This window comes from Dysidea avara, chromosome 8 (assembly GCF_963678975.1).
Source record: "Dysidea avara chromosome 8, odDysAvar1.4, whole genome shotgun sequence".
NCBI lineage: Eukaryota > Metazoa > Porifera > Demospongiae > Dictyoceratida > Dysideidae > Dysidea > Dysidea avara.
The window spans coordinates 23,156,356-23,169,104 of NC_089279.1; the positions used below are offsets into that span (position 1 = coordinate 23,156,356).

The 12,749-nt window shown below is 38.5% G+C and overlaps 1 protein-coding gene across 1 annotated transcript; it reads right to left on the bottom strand.

Annotated features, from left to right (window-relative positions):
- Positions 1-11,365: 11,365 nt before the first annotated feature.
- Positions 11,366-12,746, bottom strand: LOC136263014 (uncharacterized). The gene has a single exon (XM_066057453.1). The coding sequence runs from the start codon at positions 12,662-12,664 to the stop codon at positions 11,459-11,461; it is 1,206 nt and encodes a 401-aa protein (XP_065913525.1). The 5' UTR covers positions 12,665-12,746; the 3' UTR covers positions 11,366-11,458.
- Between the last annotated feature and the right edge of the window lie 3 nt (positions 12,747-12,749).

Sequence of the window (12,749 nt, forward strand, 5' to 3'; positions counted from 1 at the left end):
CCTGTTAAGCGCCCATGATAATTATTTGGCGCACGTTAAAAATAACGTGCGATGCCTCGATGCTGAATGCTGATCTGTGTTATTGTTATGCGTAAAATACTTGGCGTGTATAGCATGCTCTGGGAGTCTGGGGAACATGCTCCCCTGCATGAAAAAATTTGAAAATTCGTGTTCATCAAGGATGTGCATGGAGCTGATGTAATCTGTAGAGACACTTTGGGTTAATTTTAGTTGTCCATCACACTGCTCAGAGTGTACACCAAGGCTTAAGTTAAGAGGATGCAGAATAGGGAAGTGCATCTTTGTAGGAATTTGCACAAGTACGATCATGTCTTGCAGCACATATGCAGCATCTTCAGTGGCTTCCACTGGACTCTTTTATACAGTATCACTGATTTTTTATGCTTGATGCATCACCAGTTTCATGGAATGCAGTGTATACCTGGCCACTGCAACCATACACCTATTCTGTTTGGTAGGCGGCATCACCATCATAAGAGCATACTCTTTCTTTGCTAATCTGCCCAGATAGCTACCACTTTCACAGAGACATTTTCATTACAGGACCTCACAATGGTGGCCCAACAGAATACTTAATGATGAGAATTTTACTGTTGCTATTAATGACAGTTGTTCTTTTCTGTTTTCATGTCATTTGTTCAATCATCTAATTAGTTAAAGTTGTTGCATTTGTGTCCATGTATTTGTTTTGTGTCCATGTGTTAAGTTTTGTACTTGTTAGCTAGCTATGTGTAGTTGTCTGTATTGTATGCTGCTCTGGCAAGGAAGAACAGTAGTTGCCGATTGTCAGAAGGTAATTTATAAATCAAATCAATGAATCAAATCATGCACCGTCAGCTACAAAGTTGTAGATAATAAAGCAACAGTTCAGCATAGTAATGCATGCATGGTGATGCTAGAGCTGACATACGCAGGAATGGGGATGCACTACAGCATAGATCTTGCAATGTAGCTGTAGAATAAAGTATAGAATTTCAGGGTCTGATCATGAGGTGTAACCCCTATAGGATTTGCAATTTAAAGTGATGCTTCAAGTGAGCTATCTTTCAACCATTGATACCCCACTGCCAGGAAAAGAATCTCAGTTGCTGCAGTTCTGCCAGCTATCTAGCTGCATGCGCATTGCTAACTGAGAAGCTAGTTTGGTGATTATAATTCCATGATGATTAGTCTAGCTATATACCTAACTTATTCACCATATGCACGTGCATGCTATATGGATTGAGCTGGTAGCAGCTAGCTGTCACTAGTTGATTTAAGTAAATCCTGTGCTATAACTCATTACTTTCACATGCTGACAATTGATATGCATGCTAAACTGCAATAAATTTCAGACTAATTTCAGTCTGGCTGGATCATTTTTGACATCCAGCCAGGATGATTTGTGTGACCGGATCTGCGATAACCTTTCCAATTGCATGTACTTGGCAATCCATAACTTGATTGTGAGTATGGTACCAGCCTAAAATTGGTCACTTTACGCATGCATCTAACATAGCACTATTCCTGGATGTAATTTTAAGACAATAGGTTAAACACGTGATGAGTGTTATGACTCATCAAACGTGGAAATTTGGAAAGGCTATAAGACCCATATATAAGACCCTTTTTGTAGATCCAGCCACATTTTTTGGAAGACCTGGAAGGACTGATTATATATAGTTGCCAGAAATGGTCCGTATTTTCATGACCAACTTCCATGGCAGTGTGTACATGTATGCATGTGTGTTTTTTGTTCATGTGTGTGTACACATCAGTGTGGGTACATGTGTGCGTGCGTGTGGTGCGGTATAGTCGTACGGAGAGCCCGTCAAATCTAGAAAGCCTTATCCTAGAAGAGCTGCTGGTAAGACTGAATGGTTTATCATCTGAATTGTTGAAGTGTTGTAATACTGATCTGTTGAAGTACATTCATGATTTGTTGCTGTGTGGGAGAAGGAAAAGGTACCTGCATAAGGGTAACTGTTGAGCCAGTGCATAGCTAGTTACCACATCGAATTAAAATGCATGTCAGTATGCATGCCTCAACTGTACCCTTGCTGAAACACGAGGTGGCTATTTCACTTTGTCATTGATCTTACAAGAGCAGTCACTTCTATAATGTCTGTTGAAACACCTGCAGCCAGAATCAAACAATCAAAATGTAAATCAAGTGATCAAGGCTTGTGCGTGGCAGTCTATTGTAGTATTTTCTTTTAAATTTAACTATTTATTAATATTGGGTTGGAAAGACAGCACAGTTGATACTCCTAGGAAAAAAAGAAACAATGTAACTCATTGCAATCAAATTAAATGTTTGCTTAGAAATGTAGTTATCTAATTAGGTGGATCATGCATCAGCAGAAAGATTTCTCTAACATAACATCCTTGGAAGTTAATGAACAATGTGTTACTACCCCACTAGACAATGCTGAAACATTGAACGATCAATTCTTTACTTTCTTTACAGATGAAAATAGTTTGTTCCCTAACTTTTCTGCTAATTGGGGATCTTAGTTTTTCTACTAGAGGAATTGAAAACGTTTTAAACAATCTTTCTACTAGTACATCAACTGGACCTGACTGTATTCCTCACTTTATATTAAAACTTTGCAGCTCAATCATCGTTCCAGTACTACAAGTAATTTTCACCCAAAGCCTTAATGACCAGACACTTCCCATTGACTGGCTGGCATTGTACCAATTCACAAGAAAGGTAACAGAAACCTGGCATCGGCCCGATTCACTTAGGTCTACATGTTGTAAAGTAATTGAACATATTGTATTTCAGACCGTCTCAATAACATCATTTATAAACATCAACACGGTTTCAGGCCTTCTCACTCTTGTCAAAGTCAGCTACTACTACTGATCGATGATGTTCTATAAGAAACAAATAGACTTGATCTTAAGTTTTTGCAAAGCCTTTGATAAAGTCCCACACAGATGACTACTAAACAAACTACTACGGAATTACTGGTGATCTTATCAAATAGATAGAGCGATGGCTGACTAAAAGAAACCAACAAGTAACAATAGAAAACCATGTGTCCAGTAATCTACCAATAAAGTCTGGAATTCCATGTGGAACCGTATTGGGACTTCTCATGTTTTTATTATACATTAACGACATCGATGAGAATATTTTCTCAACAGTTCGGCTGTTCGCTGATAATTGTGTTGTGTATAGAATAATTGATTCCCTAGAAGATCCACTGTGCCTGCAAAGACACTTCAATACCATTCTTAACTGGACTAGAAAGTGGCAGATGCAATTGGACATTGACAAATGTGTAGTATTAAGGTGTACAAGATCATATATGTCATCTCTTGATTACAAATTAATGACGAAACTCTCCAAGTAACAGAACAACATCGATACCTGGGAATTATTTTTCATGAAAGCATGCAGCAATGGTCACATCACATTCAAGCGTTGTGCATTAAAGCAAACAGATCCTTAAATTTTCTTCGCTGTAACTTGAGTAAATGTATGTTAGCAATGTTAAGGAAAATGCCTACCTTACCATTATAAGACTATTGTTAGAGTATGCAGCTTGTGTCTGAGACCCCTATCATTATGAATACTTAATACGATATGACATCGAAAAAATCCAACGACGTGCTGCAAGATGGTCCAGGTTCTTTCTGCGATTATAGTTATTATAGTAGTGTGACAGATATGTTGAACTTCCTTAAATGACCAACCCTACAAGAGAGAAGACATATTAATAGATTAAGCCAATTCCACAAAGTTGTTCATCATCTCACTCCACTATATAACTCACCAACACAGTATCTAACCAGACAGCTTCATCAACATTGGTTTATCATCCCTGTCATGTATCAGAAAAGTTTCTTTCCCAATACCGATTTAAGAGAATGGAACACCTTACCTGACAATAGAGAGCAAGCCATCTGATAGTCTTGAAGAGCAATCCACAGAGATTTTCATCAACCACCTTGTCATCCGAAACAATAAACAATTTTATGTATGCATGCATATGTTAATATTTTTCATTTATTTGTAATTACCTGGGTCAATTATCAGCTATGCTGGTATATATAATCATAATCATAATCAGTGCGCGATGCAACAGCGCTTAGTGCCAGTACTATGCGCCCGCCGGTGGTTCATATTGAATTCGCGGATCTTGCAGCTACATTGAATGCTCCAGCAGTACAGTGATACACTTAATTATTATTATTATTATTATTAATGGATGGATATATACAAACAGCGTTACAAATATAAAGTTAGGATCAAAAATAAAGTTTAGGCACTAGGCCTTTAATTGTTCATATCCATATGTCATTCCAATAATTATCAAGACTTGCTTTGAAAGTACAGATTGTTGCTGCTGAAACAACTTCTGTTGGCAGGGAGTATCACTCTCTGGGTGAAAAAGTTCGACCTTAAAAGTAGATGTGATGGTTTTTTTGAAAAGTTTCCTCTTGTGTGATCATATGGTGTGATGCACAGAACTTAGAGTAAAGTACCTTAACCAGTCAACATCATAATAACCGTGTAAAAGCTTATAAGCTCCAATGAGATCCCCTCGTTGCCATCGACAATAAAAAGAATAGAGTCCAAGTTCTCTTAACCTTGACTCATAAGGTAGTACGACTAGTCCATTCACAAGTTTAGTGGCCCGCCTTTATACATTTTCTACAGTACCAATGTCCCGGGCTAGATATGGACACAAAAGCTGGTTGCAATATTCTAGCTGTGGTCTAACATAAGTTTTATGCAGGAGGATATACAATTCTTTAGAGAATTTTGTAAACGTTCTTTTAAGCATTCCCAGGATCAGCAGCTGCAGCTTTGTCACAGTGCAAGGAAGGTTTAAATCCTTATACGTTTATAACTTCACCACAAATTGCCATAATTGTTCATACTGGAGTCACTCCCACCTCAACACACCCATGCAGTGACTACAATGAAGGAATTGTTGCTGCTCGTCGTATGGTACTTCGCCATAGCCATATCACTCGTTCCAGGAAAGTTAGTGGAGTTGGAGTACTCACAGCGAGTAGTACAGGGGAAGTACGCGAGTGGAGATGGAATCAGTGGGATCACGTTTTTCAGTCAAGAGGACGATTACTTGCTGATCAGCACATTCGATGGTAAAACACTAATCGATACTGGTCCGTTTATTGATGTGGATGGGTGGAAAGTTCGTTCAGTTTACGTGCTAGGTCTCGAGTATCTGCAGTACACTAGCCCCAACCGTCCTGATGAACCTGTAGATCATAACCACTCATTTTCTGAAGCCATAGAAAAGCTGCTTGAGACAAAAGAAGTTGCTCTCCTACCAGAGGCAGCAGAAGCTATAGGTCAGAGAGGACTTACTGGCAGGAACACACCTGCAGTGTTACCATTCTTCATGTTTGCTTTACGCATCACTCAACTCCAACTGTCTCCATTAGTCAGTAACACAACTGTAGGAATACACCGACAAGAGAGAGATAACTGCAGAGAAGATTGTCCTCCTTGTCGAAACTATAACTGTTTTGGCATGTGCGGTATAAACTGTCATTGTTGGGAATGGGTGTGTGGTGACTGCTGCTGGCATCTGGGTTGCTATGATCATGATGTTTGCTGTAAACGTGCTAAATACAATGACCAGCAAACGAAATGTATTATACCTCGTGACTTTGACTGTGATCAACCTTTTTCATGCTCTTGAGAGATTTATATCTTGCACTATATGTATATGCAGGATGCATGCAGGTGTACAATCATATGTATATATGCAATGGTAAAATTAATATGCGCATGCATGCAGGTCAGCAGCACAATACTTGTTTGGGTTTGGTTATAGACTGATTGATTATTATTTTAACCTCTCAACAATCAGCAAAGCCATTCTTCCTTGTTGGAGTGACATGTAAAACACATACACCGAGTTACAAGTACAATTAAGTAAGCAGAACAACACAAAGCAACTACACAGAAAAACTAAAGCAAGAACGACTTAAATTTATGGATTGGATAGTACATTATATATGCCTGCAAAGTGGCTGGCAATTTGTTGGGCAAGAAAGTCCCAACCTTCATAATCCCTACTAGCTATACCATATGCATCATCCTATATTGTATATAGCTACTCAGTATAGTAGAAAGAATGGTCCATTTTTTAATGGAAATCAACAGTACATCAGAAACCTCCGTGACAATGAAAGATTGTGCCTTCAGAGCAACCCCAAACACTTCCATGCAACAAGTTCCTATGGAATCTAGACTACTGAATTTTCTACCAACTAACTGCTTGCCGAGCTAACTGATGCCTTCCGGCAGCCATTCACAACTTGACTATGGTTAGGACTAAGCCAGGGCTTGATTTCTATGTTGCTTAGGCCCATGCAAGATGCAGTTACAATGTATGCATGCATGACTTACCTTTGTCCTTCTTTGTGTCCCATTTCTTTCACCGAGTTCACTAGCTACTGCATACTGTAGGTGTTGATTTGTAGGTAGCGTGTCATAGCTTCTGGTAACTATTTCTGTAGTGAGTGAATTGACTGTCAGAGGCACTTCTCGTATACTGTTCTTTATTTGTAACAATGCGGTACATAATATAGCTGAGAGCAAAAGAGGTACCGTATTTACTCAATTTGTGCTGCACCTTGAATAGTACTGCAGTATTCGAAGAGTTTTATCCTTATTTTTGGGCAAAAAAAATATTGGTACCCCTGGGGCACAAATCAAGTAAATACAGTAGTCGCTAGTACTTTTATACTGCCAGTTTTTTATATATACTTGCAACTGGCATGGGATTAAGAATTTTGATTGTTGTAACCTGACTTTTCCTTAATCATAAGTAGCCAATTCTCATTTGGCTAAAAGTTAGCACAACATCACCACGAATCCTTCTATCCATATCCATATATCAGAACACATCTTCGTAAATGAACAACAGCCCGGATACTAAATGACCCACTTTAATAGCACAGGGAGCGGCTTCAGGAGGTTCTGAGTTTTCCAGGCAAGATTGAGATATACCTATAGTAGAGCAGTCACTACAGTCCAGCATGTAGTAACATGTATTCATGTATTTTGCTGAAATCGGTCTCAAATTCAACTTCAGAAGGTAATTACTGGAAGCTTCTAGGAGTGCATACTCCCAGACCCCCTTAGGTTGCACATATTGCATGCCAGTGTGCACACCAAGGTATGCCTTCTTTATTAGCAGCTATATATGCATAGCCCTGTAGCATCACAAAAAGTCTGGATTAGAAACGATGCACAGTCATCAAAAGTCTTGGAACCGCCCAATCCAGACATTACCGTAGGGTAGCCATTGCATGTGCTCTACCATGAATCGACACCCTGCACTGTCAGTGAGAAGAAATGGGCTTATCAGAAGCATTTTTGGCTGCTCTGAAGACACCTCATTCTACCTAACCAGGTATCATGTCTATACTTGTATGTACAAGACTAAAGTATAGGAAATTAGATGATGACTTCGGAGGGGAAATAGCTACAGCTATAGTTCTTCAGAAATTTTGTTTTTATATAGTCTGGTATACATGCTGGAGGATTGTTGCAAAATGGCTATACCACAAAATAATAATTTTACCCATGCACTAGTGTGTATACATATAATCAGAGGAGGTTGGTCAGTTGGTCATGCCTATTATGTATTGCAATATATATAATATTATGTGATTGCACAATCAAACATGAAAAGGGATGTTTAATGTTATCAACATTATAGTATACAAATTTTCATGCAGTATAGTAAGTTCTATAAAATTAATTGTGGCTGCATGTATTTGTTTGTGGCAGTAGTTTACAGGCCGAAAACATAGCATAACAGCCACTTCACATTTTCAGTAATTGATAGTTGGGTGTGCACGTTCAGATTAAAACATTAAGTTGGACACCATTCTCTCTCTTTCTTTTAGGCGCTATGCACTGATTCATCACCAGTCAATGTACAATGTTACAAATTAGAAGGAAAAATTAGGATCATAGCCATGAAAAGTAGTGAGGTCACCTACACAAGCAGATATACTAGTGGACATTTACTAAATTATAAGGATTGAATGTCCACTAGTACATGTAGGTCCATTGTTCTATTACATTAAATTAATATTCCTAGGCTCATTTTTTTGTGTGAGAGAAGTGCAAACCTCCATAATCCCTGTACTATTATGCATCTATACAATGGACACATTGGGACCAACTGAAGTTTTACTGATATAAGGTTATCCTTTTTGTCAGAGATAAGGTTGTACAGGTCAGGTCAACATCAGAAACCATCCCACTTTATAGAGAGGCTAGCATCCTGTGTATGGAGGGTCTTTTAATAGAGGTTTCACTGTATAATGGATTTACTATAGTCAAGCAGTATTGCCTAAAACCTTTTTTCAAAATCAGTGTTACTAAATATAGGCATTGCATGCCCTTGAATGGATATTGCATTGATCACAAATAAATGGAAAGGAATTCAGAGAAAGGAACATTTACACCTCCTGTAATGCCACAACATCCTAATTATTCATTAGTAACTATTACTATAGATTCGGTATTTATGATATTTTGGTATCACAGGCTCAGTTTTGGGCCTCTATATACTATTGTGGCTTTGTTAGTATCTCGGTATATGACAAAATATAGCAGATCCCTAGTATTAGGACCTCACAAATGTATCACGCAGTGATGTAGATCACTAAAACACACATACAAAATACGATGCTCATAATTGTACCAACACATTATACAGATACTCAAAAGTAGTGTGGCAGAGTCTCAGAGATCACATCTATGGAAAATGACATCAGAATAATTAACAGTGTTGATGTGAACAGGACATCATGCAGTTTACAAACCCAGCACATATTATGGTATACAGAATACTAGCTATGTTACAAAACATCATGTGTTGTTTTAGTTGCATGATCCTAACTATCCCAGAGATTTGAAATGACTATTCCAGAGATTTGAAATAACTATACCTGAGTCGCCATAAACAGTGACATTTGACTTCACATAGCCAGGCCAATCCTTGAGCTACATTATGGGGGAATTGAAAGCTTTGATAATGCCAGCAATGTTGGGAACAGTCATGGACAATGGTACTGAGAAACATTCAGTTTTCAGTTTCAGTTTTACTAGGTAGTAATTGCATTAGTTAAATAGAGACAGCAAACACAAATCCTACATGTACTTATGCAAGTTTCCCCTGACAGTATTGTATGTCTTCCCTCATATTGTCCAACGTACATGGCACAACAGTATCATAATTATGATCAGTTACAATGTTACTTATGGTTAGGTTCTAACACATTTTGTGAAGTGAAGGAATTTGTGCAATGTGGAAACCTACACAATGTCTATATCCTGTTGGGCTAAAAATAAACCATATACCATATCTTGAAAGGATTCTTTCCGGGAACAAGTACACAGCAATTATTAGTAGCTATATAAAATAGTGAGACACATAGTTATTATACATGTAGTTATGGAGGTGCAGTCTCTTTTACAGACTTCACATCACCTACATGTGCCTTTCTAGCCTAGCAGTTTACTCACATGTGGTAGCGATATGCATGCATAGTCTTCCCAACACTGTGCTATTGTACTTCTGTTGCTAAAACTGCATGAGGTATGTTGAACCATTGGTTTACAAAATAGCCAATTTTGTCCTATAGAAAATTTGAGGTACAGTGAAACCTGTATAGTAAGGATACCTTGGGACCAACCGAAGGTGTCCTGGTTTTCCTGGTTGGGGTATTTTGGAACCTGGACATTGCCAAATGTCCAGATTATGCAAGTGTCCTGATTAACAGGTTCCACTGTACATTTTCTAGATCATTGTGTAATTGGACCTGTATATTTCTTCAGCACTGCAATGAAATTTCTAGTTTAGAACTACATTTACATTAGATATTAAGGAGTCACATCTTTAAAATGACCACTGTATTATAGTGGTCATCCCATACTCATGATCAGCAACATAAGTCATACACTTTCAAAGTAAGGCCACCTCTGAGAGGGTATATTGTAACCAGCCGAATATAGCTCTATGAGATTCTACATCTTCAAATTTTTCATTACTTCCTACATTTCAAGTAGTGGCAATATACCATATTATAGTTTTCACATGCTAATATAGTATGGGTGTTGACTGAGGAAGACTGTACTAATTAATGTTGATGTGAAACATCATAATACTGTTTTATGGGAAACAGATAGGATGAGAGGCCATAGCAGATCTGTAGATCTATAGATGAATGGTACACAGCTTGGTTAATTTTCTTGTGTAGGACTGAATACAGAGTTACTAAATGTTTACAATACAAAGGACAATTGTAATGCATACCAGATACACATGAACACTCACTGGTAACCTATATGAACAGTGTTCTATACCACATGCATCTACATAGCAAAGCAACTAAAGATTCACAGACAACACTTCAACTCTCACACACATTATGTGTAAGTCACATTGCATTTGGAAAAAAAAATATCCTAAGCGTGGTTTTCCAGCTTACACATCACAATTCATGATGAGGAAGTGAGGAAGGCACTAAACATTATAAACAATGACTGCAATTTGCATTTTAGCCTGAGGTCTCACTCCAACTACTGTACAACTGCAGGTTGAAATTTTCCACCTATTATAGACCAATAGATATATAGGAGGCACACAGAAAAAAGCTCTAGTATTCTGTACATTCTGGAACACATATACGGAGGGCCATTGGGATTGCATCACCTTTTGCGGTTATAACAATTGTACTTCCATCCTGTGCCAAAGTTTTGACCATCTTGTTATGTCAGAAGTGAACCCTTGCCACTAACCATACAACTAACAAATTACTACTAAGGCTACATTACACAGTTAGCTGATACTGTAACTACAAGTTTATTACAATAAACTTGTTTGACCAACAAGCATAATACCTTGTTTGTTTATACCATGCACTGTGAAATAACCAGGGCAGCATAGTCAACCACACAAGCTACCAAAGTACACTTTAATGAGAACCCACCCACATGGACAATCCAATAAAGGAATATTACCTCCACATAAAGGCCACAAGTCCTAATTGAATACAGCCCCAAGGTACAGGCTGTACGTCATCACACAATTGTACCACCATTTATTGAACCAGTCAATGATTAAGGACAACATCTGACCACACCAAATGCCAGTGGTTGTCTAGCCCAATAGAAGTTTAACAGTTTGTGCATAGCAGTGGCCCATTATCAAACTGTTCAAATATGTGAAGTCCTGCACATGTTATTTTTGTATGGTTTGTCTTTGTGACATAAAACTGTTACCATATCCCAAATGGTGTACTTTACAAGTACTGCAATAATATGCTCCTATAAGCTTAACATTAACAATTGTACCAAGTATCACATTATAATTTGTGCTCAATACTATATCATTATAATTAAAACACTTACTGCGAAGTAATGTAAGTATAAAGTTGACATTTAATAGTGGGATTGTTGAAGATAATTGTGAAGAAGTTTTGGTAGCGGTAGTTCTCTGATAAGGTCAAATCTTGTGTGCTGGCGGATGACAAAACGACACCGATGTTGTAAAGATTGGACACTCATGAAACGGGACATTGGGATGCTCAGCCGTACTGGTATAGCCACAGAATGATATGTCCGTGCACGGCTAAAACAAAACACACTATTATTCTGAGAACGCTGGACTGAACAATTTATCAATTCAACAACAGAGCCAAAACTGTCCGACTCAGCTTCTGGAAACCCAAAAAAGCTAAAATTTCCATTTCCATACTCAATACGAGTATGGAGAGTTCTTCCTTGTGATCTAAAACTAACGCTCAACAAGTATCTATCATTGGAGCTGTCACGTACTAGAAATGTTCCATCAGTTTGTCCACAAAGTATTTCCTCAGCTTCTTGTCTTGTTATAGGTCCCCAGTACCATCCATGTTGAGCAAGATCACGGAGACCTAGTGATAGACCTCGTGGGCTCTGAGAAGAAGGCGAGACTGTGTCATAAACCTTTTCATCACCCACACGAGTAGTATCATCCTTTTCATCACTGTCTTTATCAGAAGAATCATCTTCATAAACAGGTTTTATAGCAGGCGGTAATGGACAAGGTGGGCGAGTGCCTATCTCATGTTCTATTTGATACACAAACAAACGACCCACGTCCTTCATCGGTCCGAAAGCGTTTGCAACAGACTTGCCATCATACTGTGCACACAGTGTAATCCCGTCTGAATTGTGAGTCTCCACGACGCAACAGCTTGGCATGCTCCCAGCGATAGTATCCACACCGGAGTCAGAAGAATCTGAACTATGTTTTCTGGTCAAATCTTGTCCATCTGGTGCGCAAAGGTCTTCCGTAGAGTAGTGAAACGCCCTCGTGGGAGTATTGCCGTTCATGGGAATTTCAAACTTGACGACACTAGAGTCTTCATCCTCGTCTCGCGGCCTATGTCGCGAACTTGGAAGTGTAGAACTTTTTGAAGTCGTTGGGTATGCTACTGACAAAGTACTCGCTCTGTTTCTCTTCCATAACTTTCCTTTTAAAGAATTTAACACAGTTTTGCTTCTAGAACGTCCTTTGCTGGCCATTTCTGGTTCTTCATCGGTAGCCTTGCTTCGTTCTAAAGTCTTACTTTTACCAGGACGCCAAAGAGACGACATATTCATTCCACAACTAAATCTAAACTTTGTTTATTTCTCAGTTGACACGGGCTTATAAAATCACTTGAAAAATCACGTGATAACCGAATAC